The 17,405-nt window shown below is 49.7% G+C and overlaps 1 protein-coding gene across 2 annotated transcripts; it reads left to right on the forward strand.

Annotated features, from left to right (window-relative positions):
• Positions 1–19: 19 nt before the first annotated feature.
• HPS4 (HPS4 biogenesis of lysosomal organelles complex 3 subunit 2) lies at positions 20–15,425 on the forward strand. 2 transcript variants are annotated; one of them, XM_055794370.1, is made up of 13 exons: positions 20–149; positions 741–831; positions 1,395–1,538; positions 2,966–3,073; positions 3,465–3,581; positions 3,710–3,804; positions 5,432–5,504; positions 6,232–6,265; positions 6,898–6,994; positions 7,486–8,416; positions 11,458–11,590; positions 12,457–12,565; positions 14,118–15,425. In XM_055794370.1, the coding sequence occupies exons 1-13, from the start codon at positions 109–111 to the stop codon at positions 14,287–14,289; spliced, it is 2,145 nt and encodes a 714-aa protein (XP_055650345.1). In that variant the 5' UTR covers positions 20–108; the 3' UTR covers positions 14,290–15,425. The 2 variants fall into 2 exon arrangements, with proteins under 2 accessions (XP_055650345.1, XP_055650346.1); XM_055794371.1 differs by lacking the exon at positions 14,118–15,425 and having other exon boundaries at positions 12,349–12,484.
• The last annotated feature ends 1,980 nt before the right edge of the window (positions 15,426–17,405 follow it).

Consider the following 17,405-nt stretch of genomic DNA (forward strand, 5'->3'; position numbering starts at 1 on the left):
ACGGGAGCGGCGCCTCCCGGAAGCGGCGGGAGGGCCGGGCCGCTCAGCCCTGGCGCCGGCGGGACAGCCCCTCTCTCGGCCCGGCCCGCCGCCGGCAGCCCGACACCCATGGCCTGGCCCGCTGCACCGGAGCCCGGCCCGGCGCCATGGTGAGCCCCTTCCCCTGGGCCTGCGGCACGCGTGGCGGACACCGGCCGCGGGTTTGTCCCTTCGGTTTCGTAGGGAGGTGCTTCATGTGGGCCAGGAGCGGGCCCGGGGCTCCCCGGGCTCGGCCGCAGGAGCGCGGAGGGGCGGGCCGGGCCGGGCCAGGCCGCCCTGCGGCCCCGGTGCCTGTGGGCCGGGCAGCGGCTTGTGCCCTCCGCCCGTGCTCCTTGCAGCCTGGCCTGTGCAGTCGGCGACTGGGTGAAAAGCAGCAGATTGTGGGAGCTGTTTGGGCTGTACGTGGTTGATGCTTAATGACGATTAATCCATGTGCTCAGGATGGGGTCTCACAAGGCTGCCTCTCCTTCCGCCTCTCTCAGCTGCAGAGTTATAGAAGGGATCTTCAACCCACAAAAGCGGGCAGACTTCATAGTGTGGGACCCTTTTGGGTCTGAACTCAGTGTGACTCTGTGACAACAATGTCTTCCTTCATTTGCAATAACCCTTTTATTCCTCCACCTGAAATAATAGAAAGGAGAGGGAGAAATGTAACAGTTTTCAAATATATGGTCGTTTCTGCTAATGCTTTGCTTTTTTAGGTGGAATTATTTTTTCCTTTATGATGGCTCAAAGGTTAAGGAAGAAGGAGATCCTACAAGTGCTGGGATTTATTATTTTTATCCTCCTCAGGTAATGTCTGCTTTTATTTCAGTGCTTGTAAGGAAGTGTCTGTCCTGCTAGTCAGTGCTCATAATTTTAGTTCAGGAATAGCCGGGCTTTCAGGCGGAGCTTTGGATTAATTCCTATTTAGTATTCACAAAAGTTTTAAGGAAACTTATGCAGCTAGAACCAGGCGGAGCAGAGTGGTGCTCCCCCAGGCTTGGTGCACAGAAGTCCTCGGGCTTCCGAGGCTGGTCATGGTAGAGCCGTGCTCTGCTCCCTCACTGTGGATTCTGACTGGTGGAGTAGTCCAGCAGAGTCCAAGTCTGTTCTGGTGATATGAATAATTATGCACGAGGGATAGAAGTTCCCCTAAACAAGCTCTAGGCCCTTGTGCTGCCTGAAAAAAAAAAAGTCCAATTATTTTTTCCCCAGAAATTTGCCTGTGCTACTACATTTGATTTATAATTGTATTAAACTTATAATTAATTTTTATTTATATCTGAATACTGTAGTGATTTTTTTTCCCGCCAAGTCCAGGATTTCTTTTTCCAAGGAAAACAAAAGTCTTTTTTCCCTGCCTTCCTCGACAGACTCTCCCCGACCAGCAGGAACTGCTATGCGGACAGATTGCCGGAGTGGTGCACTGCATGACTGAGATTTCTGGAGTTCCTCCAAGTCTCATTCGCCTGAGAAAGCTCAAATTTGCAGTTGTAGTGGAAGGAGACTATCTGTGGGTGAGTTCAAGAGATCTGGAGGCAGTCACAGAGTGAAAACAGTGAGAGTCTGAACTACCGTATCAAAAAAGACTGCTTCCCCTCCCCGCCCCGGGTATGGGCTGCACACAGATAGACCTGGGGAGAGCTGGGGTGGGAACTTGCAATGCACAACTTTTCATTGCAAGGTAACTTAGATTTATTTTTTTTACCACAGCCTACAACTGTGTGTCGTGGCAGTCACTTCAGCTGTTCTGTAAAAAGCTTCACATACCTCATCTGTGTGTTCACACCCAATGTGTTTTTTTGAGATGTGCCTGGCAGTGGCTGTAAAATGTTGAGCTCTACATCGTTACATGTGTCCTTGGGTTACTGGTAGTGACTGGAAACAAGATACCATGTGCTGCAGTTTATAATAAGGACTCGATCTCCCTGTTTGATAGTCTGATTGTTCCTTCCTTCTAACCCTCGGTATTTCCTGCAGACTCTGTCAGTGTTAGCAGACATTTAGTATATAAAGAGCAGCCTGTGGCAGAGTCATGAGAAAAATGCCCCAAACTGTCCCCTGGAAATTGGGCTGAGACCCATCAGACCAGAGGAGGGCCACGAAGATGGTCAGAGGGCTGGAGCCCCTTGCCTATGGATACAGGCTGAGCTGGGGTTGTTCAGCCTGGAGAAGAGGCAGCTCTGGGGAGACCTTACAGTGGCCTTTCAATACTTAAAGGGGGATTGTAAGAACGATGTGAACAGACTGTTTAGTAGAGCCTGTAGTGATAGGACAAGGAGTTTTAAACTGAAAGAGGGTAGATTTAGATTAGATATCAGGAAGAAATGCTGTGAGGCTGACGAGGCGCTGGCACAAGTTGCCCAGAGAAGCTGTGGATGCCCTGTCCCTGGAAGTGTTCAAGGCCAGGCTGGACGGAACTCTGAGCAAACAGGTCTAGTAGAAGGGGGGTTGGAACAACAAGATCTGTAAGGTCCCTTCCAGCCCAAACCATTCGGTGATTCTATGAATTGGCAGTGCTGTTCAGGCTCACTGGGCGCTCTCTGAGATGGAAAGCCTGATGCTTCTGTTTCTCTCAAAAACTAAATTAAGTATCTTCAGTGCTATAAATAACAAGTTAATTTGAATGTTTTTAAGTACTTAGTTTCAGGAAAGCATTCTTAGCTGTTAGAGCACTGAGCTAGGTCATCTAACGTGGGAAGGGAGCACATCTAAAACGCTGGGTTTCCAATATTGTTTATTTATCCTGTCTGCACCAGGGTTCTTTTGTGGGTATTTTTGAATTTCCTTTTCATCTGACTTGTGAATCTGGGGGATGTTTGCCTGCTACAGAACTGCTTGTATGCCTTTGATACTCATTTGAAAGCGATTGAGAGTTGTTCTCACCTGCTGTACCTGGGTTTTGTCAGTAAACATTCTTCATTCCTGGCTTTCTGTATTGAAGGTTCTGGGCTGTGCTGTTGAGCTTCCTGATGTCAGCTGTAGACGGTTTCTGGAGCAGCTGATCAGCCTCTTCACCTTCTACAATGGACCTGTGCACCATGCATATGTGGTAATTAAAGACCAGCAGCCATGATGTTTCTGCCTAGGAAGAGATCTTAAAATACTTCCCGAATTGGCCAAGCTCTACCCAGGCACATACGTGCTGGCATGTTCCTTTATGTTGTCTTCCTGCTAGCAAGGATCAGAACAAGCTCATACATGAAAGAATTGGGACCTGGAAAAGTGTACAGGCCCATCCTCCTGTTGCACCGTGGTAGTGGGGGTATCTACTAAAAGTTTCCTAAATGTTCAGTTTGAAGCACTTTCAGTATCATCTTCCTCCTCATCCTCCCCAGATTCGTCACTTATAGGTACTCTCTCAGGTTGATGGTGCCAGTCTAACATCCTGAATGCATTAAGGCCTGTGCAGTGACAGCTCTGTGGATTTTTGTTGTCTGCAGGCATTTTCTCAGGAGGAACTGAGCAGGCAGTGGGACAGATACATTGAACATATCCAAAAAAACACCAGTGACCTCCACAAGATTTTCAATTCTCTCTGGAATCTGGACAAAACCAAGGTAAACATCTGTCCTCTATAGTGTCTGGCTCTCGAGCTGCCTTAATGCCAATGGTTTTGTGTTTATTTGCTGCTTTGAGCATTTCCCAGGATTCTCTGTCCTAACTTCTTGTGGTTCTCCCTGTCTAGGTGGACCCCCTACTTTTACTGAAAGCAGCTCTCATCTTGCAAACTTGCCAGCGGTCTCCCCATGTCTTGGCAGGCTGTATTCTCTACAAAGGCTTGTAAGTAACCAGACGTTACCTAAAGGTTTAACCCGCACGTTAAATCTGCGCCTTCTCAGGGTTGTGATCCCGGAGTGCAGCCGGGGAGTGGAGCAAGGACCTAGCTGTACACACAGGGCTGCTCTGTGTTATTGGTGGGAACATTAATGCTTCAGGCAAAGTAATCCCTGTTGTCTGGTGTGTTTCACAGAGGATGAGAGGTTACTTGCAGTTATTAGTGAGAGAAATGGAAACATGAAGAAATTTAAGGTTTGGGGTTTAGTAGTAATCTGCTGTCTTTGATGTTCAGCAGGACATGAACTTTGGCTTTTTAGGTGGAAGTCACCAAGAAAAAGTTGTGCGAATATGATTCTTTCCCATTAGTATTCTTTTTGCAGTCTTACAAATACAGTGGATGCATGTGCTGTATGTATGTATTTGTGACCAACTTGATGGCCCGGGACCACTGTCTATACTGATAGAAAGTATGCAGAAGAACAAGCCAGAATTTCCCATGAGAAATGCTGGCTTCTTTCAGCTGGAGATTAATCATAGCTGAAGATGCTGCAGATGTGGCACTGAACAACATCAAGGAAAGCCTCAGAGGTGGCCTTGAAAGACAGGCGGTGTGGGATTCTGAGAATTTCTTGGCAATAGCATTCAAATGCCATTTTTCTTCAGCATAAACTGTTCCTGTAACACCGTTTACGAGTACTGGAAATATGCCACAATGTGTGCATCCTTCCAGGTCTGACAGAGGCAAGTCAGGCATTTTTAAGGGAATGATCTCATACTTACAAGCAGGATGCTGAGCGTGAGTCATTGCAGCACCTTAAAGCTGGCAGCATGTTGCAGTGGAAGTGGACATCTAACTTGAAAACGGAGTCTTCTGCATCTAGCCATCACTGATGTCTGTGTCTTGTATCACTGGTCTGTCTGATGGAGATTTTTGTTCACCAAGTGTCATCAGAGTTCTCTGAAGTCAAGTCTTGCTAACAACACTGCAAAGGGCTTTGTGCTTGGTTAAACTTCTTTAGAGTCGTTTGGAGAACCTCCAGAATGTGGATCTCAATGAGACGTAAATGGAAAGACCAAGAATACTTTTGGAAGTCCTGTACAAGGGGCCTGTGTTGCAGTAGTTTGAGTGCTAGTCTTTCCAAACCTTCTCCACTGTCCACGGCTCTTGGAGTGGCAGGAAGCCTGTATAGATTGATCTGTCTTAGGTTTTGACTTAGCAAAACCAGACTTATTGGCCCAAAGTAAATGCCAGCAAGCAGCTTTCCTAAGTTTAGAGTGGAACTACCCAAAGAAAAAAAAAAAAGATTCCTGATGGTCACTCAATGTTCATTCCCCTTGTGCAGCAATGTGTTAGCTCCAGCCCATGTCTGGGGATGGTCCTTCAACCCTTGCAGAGTATCTGGTGGGACCGGGAGAGGTGGGTGCCATGGAACCTTGGGGACTGCCAAGGATCACCCAGCTGTGACGTGGGGCCCTGCAGCACTGTTGGTTTTGCTCAGTACAAGCAGAAATGTCCTGTGAGCGTTACGGCTGACTCTGCCTGTCCTGATGCACTGAGTGCCAGGAGTCTATGGCTGAGCTTCAGGAAATGGATGTTCTGCTCCTGGATGATTTTGCTTTGTCCTTTTAGGATTGTGAGCACCCAGCTGCCACCTCCTCTCACTGCCAAAGTTCTCCTTCAAGGCAATGAGTCTCCAGGCCAGGTATGTTGCTAAACATGTTCCCTGCATGCAGATACCCACTTGTAAGAGCAGTGTGGGAGCTCTTGTCATGTAGATCTTACATGTCCATTACTGGGAAGGACAAATATTGATGCTGATGCTAAAAGCTTTTATTAGTTATGCCTGAGTAAGGTTTCAAGACTTCTGCACTAGGAATTTGCTTTTTTTTTTTTTTATTCTTTAAGTTACTGAATTCATGAGTTCTCATCTGTGTCATGTTTTGATTAACTTTTTACCCAAGTTTAGGTATTTAGTGCTAAACATATAAAATCTATGTCTGACAGTGACAAATCAATTTTCGTTTGCATTAAAACCTGTCAAAAGTAATTATTTATGTGGTTCAAAAAAGCCATCAAGATCCAGATATGAAGAAGAAGGCCTCTGCTCTTAATCTGGTTGAGCAAACCAAGTTTTTGTGCCCTGAGCAGGCAGTAATGGCAAATTGTGGTATTTGTCCTTGCTTTCAGGTGTGTATTTGTCCTTACTTTCAGCTGTATTTTGGTTCTTGGGACATCCCTCTACCTCGAGGGCTACCTAAGGAACAAATCACTGCCCAGCATAGTAAACCAGTCACAGCATTTGCTGAAGGGGATGGTCTGGGGCCTGCAGTAGTTACAGGGAGGCTGAGGAGGCTGGAAGAGACGTCCTGGTGGCACTGATGACCAGTGTCAAGTCATGCCACAGAGCTGATTCTTGGCTTTTCTTTCAGAGTGAGCCTGGAGGTGAGGAGCAGCGGGAGCCTGGTGAGCATCCAGCTGCAGAGTACTGATTGCCAAGCGCACAGCAGCATATGGGCGACCCTCTGGGGCTGCATTCTCTGCAGTGAGAGCATGAGCTGATTCTCTGGGATTCACGTCAAAGCTCTTGCTGGATGCAGGAGTATATCCCTGAGGGTGTTGCTGCCACTAGTCAGCATGTGCCAGTGGGTGTCGTGTAATCAGAACTAGTTCCTTCCTTTGGCTAAGCAAAGGAATTTGCTCTTTTGGGTTTAATTGTCAGTTCTGCAGATTCCCAACACGCCTGCTTTAATTCCAGTTACCCATGTGCCTATTTGGCCACTGATGGAGCCCTGAAAACAGATGGCTGATGCTTACAGTCCAGATCTTCAGTCACTGTTTCTGAGCATCAGTTTATAGATACTCTGCCAGGGTGGTTAATAAAAAAAACACCAAGGGAAATTTTAACTGTCGGGCATTAAGCGATGAAGAGGGGGGGAAAATGCTGCCTAGTCAGACGTGATCAGTTTGTGGTGACCCAAGATACAGAATGATAGCTGCCTTCATCTCCTGCGGAAGCCTTTGGGCTGATAGGTTTGGCTTCTGTTCTTTATGCTGGGCATGTTAATTTAGTCCTCGAACCTCCATTGCTTTTGCAGATTCTCCATTGCCGCAGGGTGTCCGTATCATCCCAGTATTCCTAACAGAAGGTGAAGTCTCAGTGCTCCGAGACTTTCCAGTGGAGTGGATGACTAGGTAGGAAATCAATCTGACACACAGAGAGGCTTTTGCAGCAAAGGAGCTAACATGTGACCCTGTGTCCTCACTAGCCATTGTCACTGTTTTCTCTGATACTAACTCAAACTCTGTCATCTGACTGTTAAAGCTGCCTGAGGTCTTTCAGAGCGGACAGAATTTGTGGTGTCCGTGTCTCTGTTGTGAAGCAGCATGAAGCGGAACTGTTTCCCAAGACCAAGTGTGATCTGTTGTTTATTAGCTCACAGTGCTGCTTAAAGCCTATGTGCTTTGTGAGTAAGGGAGTGACATTCCCAGGAGTCTGCAGTGTAAGAGGCCCATGCTTTTCACCTCTGTTAGACCTTAGCCCATCCTTTTCCCAGGTGGATGCTTTTTGTAGCAGAGAATAGATCAGCTATTGAACACTGTAGGAGGTGGTAATGTTACTAGATAGGTAATAACTCCAAACAGATCCTACTCAGTAGTTTAATCAACTTGTCATCTCCTGCTAGGTCGTCTGTGTCCTCAGCAAGCCCTAGAGGAGAGAAGAATGCTCTCTGCTCTCCGGCAGTTTCGGAGTCAACAGGAGTTCATGAAAACCAAAACATGAATAATATCTCTGTGCAGGAGTCCCCTGAGCAAGCTTCAAGCACAGCTGCACCAGAAGATGCTGTGCAATCAGGCAGCCTTGCTAACACCGGTCCTTTGAAGGGCTTCTCTGAAACGGAAACTAGTACAAAGAATTCTCCAACTGCAAAACCGAGCAGATCAGACAACAAAACCTCAGAGCTCAGTAAAAAAGCAGCCTTCCCATCAGAGATAGGCACAAAGCAGCTGCTGAGCCCTTCCACACTCCATACTGCTGAATATGCTCAAACTACAGGTCCATATCTGGAAGGCTTTTCCTTTCCGAACCCTTATGCCTGGGAACAGGAGAGTCAGAACATGGGGAAATCCCTTGTGAACTCTGACGTTGAGCAAAGCAGTTTCCAAAGTTATCGTGCAGCCAGTGGCAGTACGGCTGTTTGCTCTCCTGCCCAAGAGTTGAGCAGAAGGAAATCAGGTAAACAAGACAAACAAGGAACTATGAGCCAAAATAGTGTCTCTGGAGAAAGCAGTGGTGCAGCTGGTGGCAATGTGTGGGGTTTGGATTGTCCAGCTGCTGCTGTGCAATCAGAGCTCCAAAGCAGAAGTCAGCTGCCAGCTGTAGAGGTTCAAGAGAGTCTGCCCGGTGACCCAGCAGAGAATGTCCACTGTCCCAGAAGCAAGGAGAGTGACTGGCCACTTCAGGTAGACAGTCGAGGAGCCCACATTGGTGTGGAGTCAGGCGAACAGTGCAAACCAGTTAAGATGAGCTTGTATGTTCACTGCCTTAAGGGGCTTGTGCTCTCCCTGCTAGCTGAAGATGACCTCCGAGAGGACCAGAGCTCCATTGAAGATGTGGTAAGTGGGAAAGCTCTTCCTCTCACTGCTGCTTGCCTGGTGGTGGGGGCAGGGGTTACAACTGAAGAGCGAGCATTGGATTGCGCTCCCCATCTCATTCCTTACCTGCTCTCTGTTGTGCAAGGCAAAGCCATTTGTCTTAGGGTTCGTTGCCACAACCAAAGCTACCTGGGAGGTTGTTCACAAACGTCAGGGAGCGAGTCTGAGAGGTGAGAGCATTGTCTCTCAGGCGACTCCTGTTGCCTGTTGTCTGTCGGTTTCCGCGCTGGAGCAGGATGTGTAGGTGTGACTGTCAGACAGCCCCGCAGGCTGCCAAAGGCCTGTGCTGGATCTGGGTTTTGTTGGGAAACTGTCAGTTTTGTAGTGCTTTTTGGAAAGCAAGGTTTGTTCTCTGTTTAACCTCCACTTCACATGTCACAGCTTCTCACTCTGGAAGCACCGGAGAGACGTGTCTGGCATCGAGTCCCCAGAGCGTTTCCTCTCTTCAAGAAAGTCTGGCTGGCTGAGTCCACAGCCTGCTCTCCCTGGCACTGCTCTCCGGGGGGGGCAGAGCGAAGGCTGCCACTTGGGCACTGCAAATAGGTGCTGTACCAGAGCAATTCCAAATTACTCTGCTGTGGGATTTGCTTCGGTGCACAGGCTTCCCTGCCAAGCGGTGAGGTGCAGCTAGTGGGGCTGCGGGGGAAGGAGGTGCCAGCCCCTGGCATTTCCCGGTGAAGCATTAGTCTGCAGAGCTGTTGCCTGGCCTCTGCCTCCCTAGCAGGAGCTGAGTCAAAGCTGCAGAGGCCTGTTTGATATGCCAGTTGCCATAGGAACAACCTAATTTCTTTAACCGACAGACTGGAAGGTGGAGGAAAGCTCAGACTAAGGGCTCCCAACATTAGCAGAGCCTCAAGGTTACTCCGTTTCCTTCTGAGCTGTGAGACTCGGGGGCTGTGCCTGCGATCCCACCCCCTGTAAGCAGTGCGATGCCACCTCCACACAGCATGGGAGGACTGCTGTCTCTAGGAAGGGTTGGCAAAATCAGCAGAGGCCAGGAGGTGCAGCCGTGGCCTTTTGCATTAGACATGGCATGTTGCTCTACCCCCTTTCTGCTCCTTTTGAACAGGCATCTGCACAACATCTCCTGCTCTACCACGTCTTCTCTGGTGAGGGGGAAAGGGGGAGATACAGGGAGGTAGGAACTGGCGCTCTTGAGAGATGGAGGTTGTCTTTATTGCACAGGTACCCCCAGCTTTTCAGGGTTGCCTCCAGTTGTGGCTCCAGTCTGGCAGCACAGTGCTCAGAGGCGGTGTGATCCCCGACAGCCTCTGCTCTGCTTCATGTCTGACCTGCCATGAGAAGGAGCATCTGAAGGATGTAGCTAGCATGTGAAATGCCTTGTTTGGAGGGTTAGCTCTGCTAGTGACACATTGCATTGCATGTCCTCCCCTCATCAGATGCCTAAGCAAGACCCACAGTGGACCCAGCCTGGCTCAGTTTGTCATTCAGTTTGTTATGTCTCAAGATCAACTGCCTGACACCGTTGTAATGCATTTTGGTCGGTTTTCCTTTACGTATTGCTCCAGGGCTGACAAAGTCCTGTTTCATTCAGGTTCCTCTTTTCCCCAACACGTTGCTTCCGTCTTGCATACTCCTGCTTTGGCAAATCTTAGCAAAACTGTACTTCCACACATCTTGGGTTTTGGATTCTTCTGACTACACTCTCACTCTGTGTACAGGTGTTTGTTATCTTTTAGGGGAGATGCACTGCATGTCTCATCATCCCAGGAGGAAGAGTGTTGTTTGAGGAGGTAGAGCTGGTCTCTGCTGCTGGCATCATGGTGGATTTGAGGCGTAACCTCAGCTTGTCTCTTCCTTTGTTTATCTGTAGATTAAAAATGACCCTCAGCTCTCAGGGATGTCAAAGCCGAGTTGTAATTAATGTTTGTTGAATGCTTTGAGGCCCCTGAATGACACCAAAGAAGGGTAAAATATGCTACTTGTGCAGCTGAGAACAGCAGGCAGTACCGATCATCCCTCTGGGAGGGTGGTTTCCAATACAGGCGTTCCCTGCAGAGCAGGCGGCTTTCAGGCTGGCTTCCTGCTGCTCTTTAGGTCTTAGCCCTTCATTTCGCTGCACAGAAAAGAAAACCTGTTCCATGACCAGGGGGATCAAGGGTAGGCCAGGTGCTGTCGTCCTGCTGAATAGTGGCTTGATCCTCTCCGTGGCAGAGGGAAGCACATGGGCAGGCTGGAGGATCATGGAGTTAATCTTTCCAGCACTGCTGGAGAGCCCCTCAGCCCTGCCTGCTGCCTGGGGGCCTCACACGGCCAAGGCAGCTGGGCTACTGAAAGTCCAGTCAGGAAAGCAACTTGGCTTTCATGTTAGTACATTGTTACGTGAATCCATTGCTCTGTGCCAGGCCTGTTGTTACCTCACAGGTGAGGCTGTTTTCTTGGCTTTGCTTTTTTTTCCTTCTGGTGGTAGCCCAGTGCCTGCAGTCTGTGGCCAGCCAGAAGCTCGGAGCGGAGGCTGGGTGCCTGTTAGAAGATTTACTCATATGTTGAGAGCGTGCTGCAGGAAACACTGCAGGCAATTAAATCCAGCCCAAGCATGTAAAGCTGCGTCCTGTGTTGTACTGTCTGTCTGGTGTAGTAAAGGCTGGTAAGCAAAGGAATATCCCTTGCTAGCAGCTGAAAGTAATGGCCAGGATGTGAAAATGAGCCCTGGAGAACAAAGTTTGATGGTAAATTAGTGGAGTCTTATGTTTTCCTGTAATTAATAGCATCAGTTGGTTTAATGGCTTATTTTCAGGTTGGAGTACCCTTTTCTGAGTCCCTGTCTCACTGACTTGTAAGTTATGAGGCTCATCTGCTTTCTTCCATGCCCAAGTTTCCCAGCCGTTCCTGGTGGGGGCCTGGTCAGCAGCAGCAGTATGTGGAAGGGTCCAGTCTCCCTGTCATCAACATTGGTCACCCAAGCTCCCTCTGGTACCTCCTTGGAAATCTAGATGAAGTCAGGCTGCTGCTGTAACACTTGTTTTTTGCCCTCTCTGCAGTACCACAGCAGTCTGGCTTCTCTAAACGGCCTTGAGGTTCATCTGAGGGAGACTCTGCCCAAAGACTCCTTGTCCCCAGCCAAGACAACCTACAGCTTCACTCACTATGACTGCGTTCAGAACGTACTCACAGGTAAGCCTTCATCTCCTAGAGCAGCAGCTGCTTTGGAGGAGGGAGTAAGGAGGAGAGCAGGGTTTATGGTAACCTTTTCTCATGCTTCAGACAACTTCTTAGAATCATTGCTTGCTATAACTCTTACAAAATAGCCTGGATATGAGGCCCTATTGAGGAAGCTTTATCTTTTGTGAGTTTATAATCTGCTGAAGGCTTGTTGATCGCTTTATTTGGATGAGAGCCCAGAGGCTTCTGGGAGATGGAGCAGCTGCCACTGGCACTTTGCTTGAAATGATGTTGCTTTGGGTTCTGTGAAGGACTAAGTAGGACTCGACATCCTCTTCAAATCCATTGTCCTTCCCCCAACTCCATTCATCCCTGGTGTGATGCCTTTTGTCCTGCTGTACAGCAGTGTTTGTCAGTCCTTTCTGGCTATGAGAAGCAGGAACAGGGAACAGGCAGTAGCCAGCAGTTCAGTGACTGCTGCCCTGGATTGGTGACTAGACCATCAACGTGTAGAAAGTCCCGTACACTATTTCTCCAGTTGCATTCTAATGTTTCCCTTTTTCTGGCAGTGTCATAGGCAGCGTCCTGGCTCCCTCCAGCTCAGAAGTAGTGCTTTAGGGAAAGAGAGAAACCCCAACGATTCTGGGTAACCCAGGCCTTGGGCCTTCTTGTCCCCCCCCTCTGAAGTGTGTACACCAGGCGCAAGTCACTGACTAATTGCATTGAGGTCACATTGGGATTTAGGTTGTCACCCAGTCTCTCTTCTGCAGATAGCCAGGATCTGTGGGAGAGGTCCGCAGCCTTTTCCTGCTCAGTAAATGGGGGCACGCTCCTCTACAGAGTGGGCTTTTAACATGCTCCTTGCTCCTGTTCTGCAGCCAACCTGCCCCAAACACCTGGCCCTCTGGATCGGCACTTCCTGAGAGCTGCTGCACTGATCCACTCCAACTTCAACCAGCTTCCGACTGCTTCAGAAGTGATAATCAGGTAAAGTGTGCTTGTAACTCCCTCCTCTTCCAGGCCCAGGAGTACTGGGTGGCACACAGAATAGGCAGAAGGGGGGAATGCCTTTTCTGAGGCTGGCTGAGGTTCAGCACGCATTATAATCACACCGGTGTCTCTTGCCAAGGGTCAGTCATGTTGCCTTATTCCCTGAAGTTTCCTCTTTAGATGCGGGCTACTTAATATTCTGCCTGTAGTGTGATCTGGATGTTGAGAGGCAAGAATGGCACTGTGGCGAGTGGACTGGAGGCCCAGCTGAGTTGTGCCATGGGTTTGGATTAAGATACAATGTTAGAGTATTGCCAGTTCTGGCACCATAAGGTTCTAAGATGCAGTTTTAAATATAGCTGTTCCTAATAAATTTGTGTCTCGGCTGGGAGCCAAAGGCGCCCAGAATTGGCAACCTAGATTTTGTTTTCTTGCACGGCTTGTTGGGTTGGAAACACACTGTAATGTGTGTGACAAACTCAATTGTAATGCGCCAGGCGAGATGGTCTTATCACAGTCAGAGCCCTTCCACACAGCCGCAGCTAAAGCTGATCTCGTGCTACAGCACTCGCCCCGTTCCTGTAGCTGATCTCAGAGAGGATGGTTGTGTTGTGAGCGTGCAGAGATTCTGTTTGCCTGGCTGCGCTTGTTTGTCCAAAACATGTTGAAATAAAGATGCTTCTGGGAATTACACTGTTACACTTCTCTGACACAGCTTGCCAAAGGAATGTGAATCATACACTTCAATGCTGGAGAACTCCTTGTTTAGCCTTAGTTTGACTGGCTCCTTAAATCCTGTACTGGCTAAGCTGGCATATTCTCTGGTGCCCCAAAAAAAGCAACTCCGTGTGTGAATCAGACTGAGTAACAAGATGACTAAAACTGCTTTCTTTTATGGAGGGTTGTCACAGAAGGGTGTCAGCAAACATATCAATTGCTGCTTTCCTCCATCAAGGAGGAGTACAGACTCCTTTGCTTTGCTCCCTGCCAGCCCTCTTGCAGGTAAATACTGAGTGATTTTAATCAACAACTTGAGCTTTCCTGGGTACAGTATCTGACTGTCATCTAAGCTTCATCATGTGTGACTGAATGACCTCATATGGTTCCTGTTGCAAGGGTGCTGTGCTGGGATTTGCTTATGGACAGCAGCAGTGAGCTAGTTTCCTCCAGGAAAGAAGGGGTATTGGACGCAAGGAGCATTTAACTACTGGCTCTTGATGTACAGGGCTAGTGTGCCAGCAAGGGAAATAATCACAGGATGGCCACATGCATGGGTGTTAATGCTGCTGAGTAGGTCCCAGAGCATGCGACATATGACACTTTCTCTTTTAGGAAGGCAGGTCTGGTTCCCTGTGGCCTTCTGGTGATACACTGCAGGGTTTTGCTGCCCATTTTAGTTCTATGTTCCTTTGCTCTGCTGAGAGAAAAGTCCCTCTCAACAGCTGGGAGTCCAGTGCCGTAAGCATCCCAACAGCCAGTCTGGCGAGTTGAAGTGGATCTTGCACAAAGCTATAAATCCTGACCACTGCCTTCTCTCCTGCCCTGCTAGGAATGCCTCCACAGCTGTGTATGCCTGCCGGAACCCCGTCCAGGAAACCTACTTCCAGCAGCTGGGTGCTCCACTCCGCAACTCAGGTGTTCCCAACCCTCACGACAGTGCATTCACCTTGCCAAGCAAAGCCAAGCAAAAGCTGCTGAAGCATGGAGTGAACCTGCTTTGAACTGATACACTGAGGCAACATGTCTCAGCCCGTGCTAAAAGTTAGTTCATCTTCAGTTATTAAAATCTCAAAGCCTTTTGTTCCATAGGAGGCACAAGGCTCTGTGCTATGTCTGTAGTGTCTCCAGCCTGCCTTGCTCTGAGCAAGGGGAACACTTACTGCCTTGCTCCTGCAGCACATTTTGTGCTAGTGCAGGGTACTATTGATGTTAGCACTTACCAAAGACTGAAGATGGAAAGTAGCTGTGCTGGGGTACTTGGTTTACATTGACTCTAGGACTATTCATGGTGCTCTGCTGCCATGGGCAGAGACTCCTGGAGTGCCTTGACCTAAAGTAGAACCTCTTGCTCTAAGCTACACAGACACCAGGCTACTGGGCAGTACTGGCTGTCAGAGATGTCACTCAGACACTGCAGGTGCGTGGAGTTCTGTGCCTACACTTGCCCTGGTCAGACTTGGGCTTTATTTATATTTCTTAATCTATAGAAATGATCCCCGCCACAATGTAACGCCTTACCTTGACTAACAGAGCCTGCATGCTCTCAGACTAAGAGCCTGCATGCTCTCAGACTAACTGGAATAGAACAAGTGCTGCAAATCTCGCAATCCTCCTACAGGCGTTGTCAGGAGGTTTTTATACTGTAGCTGAATCTGGAAGATCCTTGTACAGCACCATGCAGCCTTCCTTGCTGACCCCCAACGTAGCTGTAACCTGCTGGCCTCTCACGGGGGCCGTGCTGGCGGTGGTACGAATGCACTACACCTGCCTGCCCCTCGGCCTTCTGCTTCCTCCCCTCCCTCCTGTTGCAGTTGCAGGATCTTGTTTCACCTTCTTGTTCTTGCTGCTCAATTTGTCTACTCTCTGGTGACAGAAAAGGCAAGTGGGAGCCCTTAAGCTAATGGGACCAAAGAGGTTTTGTAGCTCCTCAGCAACTGTTCTCTTTCTGCTCAGACAGCGTGTCCTGTGTCAGCAGCTGGCTGGGGGGGAACTGCTGGTGACGGCTGCTTAGACGTGTGTGATGGATGCCTCTGTCTGACTGTGCTGTATGTTTCAAAGCCTGCTGCTGTTACCTACACGCACATCACTGTGACCATGAAAATAAAAGGGAGTCTCCAAGACTCGTCCAAGTACTATGTGTCAGCGGCCAGTCCCACTTACTGCTTGGTCGTCATGTTTGTGATTCCTGGTGTGAAGGTTTGGGGTTGGGTGACCTGTTACCCCTGGTTAGCCCTGTGCCAAGGGCAAGTTCCTGCACTGGTGGGGTTGAACAGGCAGTGCCTGTTGCCTGGATCACTCCTGCAAAAAGTGGCTCCTTGTCAGGGTCTTAGAAGGTTGCTAAAGGTAGATGCGTTACTGGCTTAACTGTGAAATGGTGAGAAGGCTTGCGTCGGTGTTAGCAGGGCAACCTCAGGAGCTGGACACAGTAAAGTCACCATCGTTGCAGCTTCTCATTCCTCTCTGGCAACAGACAATTCCCAAGGTAGCTCTGCCATTGCAGGGCTCCTCTGCAGACCTTGGCTGGGAAATCCAGTGGACTCCAGAGGAAGAGCCAGCTGCTTGCTCAGAGGGTGGCTGGGCATGGATTGCCATCTGGCTTCCAACTCTGGCAGCCGAGGAGGTGTTGCAGCAGCAGGAGAGCTGTGTGGCACGGTTCCCTGCCACTGCTGTCCTCTGGGGGACTATTGCAGTGAAACTGTTCTGCACTAACTTACTGTCAGCATTGCCTGTGGCTAATGGCAGTGTGGATGTGAAAGCTCATTGGAAAGCCCGAGCTGTGGCCGTGCAGGAGACCTCCTGCCTTGGTGACACCCATGCGGGAGCCAGCACGGAGCAAGGTGCTGCTTCCCTGAGGTACGGACAAGCTGCTCTGGTTCTGGAGTGCAGCACAGAGAGGCATCGTGTTGGTGAGGGATGAGGTGGTGGGAGAAGGTGGGAGGAAAGACAGCTCCAGCCCTCCTGTGATGTTCTGGGCTCTGCTGTGATGCTAAGCCAAGAGGCACCCCCTGTTAGACGCTGCTCTGTCTGTCTCCTCTCTGCACGCCCGGCAGCCCTGATCCAGGTTCTCTCTGCGATGCTCGGGTGGCAAGGAAGCTGCGAGGCAGCTCCAGACGCTCGGCTTCCCCGAGGGAGATCCTGCTGTCTCCTAGCTGGGTGTTTGGGGAAGTTGTCTGTTCTATCAGGAAACATGAAGAAGTTGAAGGAAAAGCCTGAGAGGGACAGGAGGGAGTTTTGGCACAGCAGCAAGGCACAAAATAGATGCTTTTGCCTGCTGTCGTCAGGAATCTTCCACCGCAATCTGCTGTGCCATCTGTCGGCAGTGGAACAGCTGGGGCAGCTTCATTCCCTTTTGCTTCTTGAACTGCATCTGGCCACCAAGACCTATTTCTGTCCTTTGATCGTTAAGAGGAAAGTTGTCTTGGGGTAGGACAGCAAAGAGCTCCAGGCCCTCGACGTAATGGTTGCATTGCAGAGAGGATATTTAAAAATCGGTCATTTCAAGTATAACAAGATGAGCAGCTGCTGCGCTGGCTGTGTCCTGCCTGAGCGTGTGGGAGTGCTGCTAATGAGGGCTGGGGACCTCGCGTGGAGCGACTTCTTGCATTGCCAGGCTGGCTCCATGCTCGTGGTGATGCTGGGCACTGGCTTTCAGGCAGTTGGGCAGGAACTGAGTGGCAGCCCAGCACCCTCCACCCTGGAGCTGCTCCTGCTGAAGCTGCCTGCTGCCTTTGATGCATCAGTGCAGGCAGCTGGAAGCATTTTCCGAAATGGTTGCTTTGAAGACTCTCCAGCAGGCTGGTGGCCCTGCTGCGGAGCCTGGAGAGTGTGCTGAGCTGAGCTGAGCTGAGCTGAGCTGGGGGGCAGGTGGGGCTGCAGCTCTTTATGTTGCTGACTGGTGTCTCTGCTGCCCTGGGCACAGGCTGTGTGTGCTGCCCGGCTCTCGGTGCGGGGCGAAGGAGATGGGAGATGCAGGGAGATGCAGAGCAGACACTCCCTGTGCTCCTTGGCACCCTGGGCTCTGAGGGAAATCCGGGCCAGGGAGGCTGTAACTGCTCAGGACAGAAGTGCCAGGGGGACAAGTGTTTTAAAGCACTACCCTCCCTCACTGTATCACTCG

Source organism: Falco peregrinus, chromosome 2 (genome assembly GCF_023634155.1).
Source record: "Falco peregrinus isolate bFalPer1 chromosome 2, bFalPer1.pri, whole genome shotgun sequence".
Classification (NCBI taxonomy): Eukaryota; Metazoa; Chordata; class Aves; order Falconiformes; family Falconidae; genus Falco; species Falco peregrinus.

What these genes read in the sequence shown, in the direction of transcription:
- HPS4 (XM_055794370.1), top strand. Translation starts at nt 109, where the DNA reads ATGGCCTGGCCCGCTGCACCGGAGCCCGGCCCGGCGCCATG. An exon ending in TGGAAGGAGACTATCTGTGG is followed by an intron (nt 1,539 to 2,965) that starts GTGAGTTCAAGA and finishes TCTGTATTGAAG; the next exon opens with GTTCTGGGCTGTGCTGTTGA. An exon ending in TGTATTCTCTACAAAGGCTT is followed by an intron (nt 3,805 to 5,431) that starts GTAAGTAACCAG and finishes TTGTCCTTTTAG; the next exon opens with GATTGTGAGCACCCAGCTGC.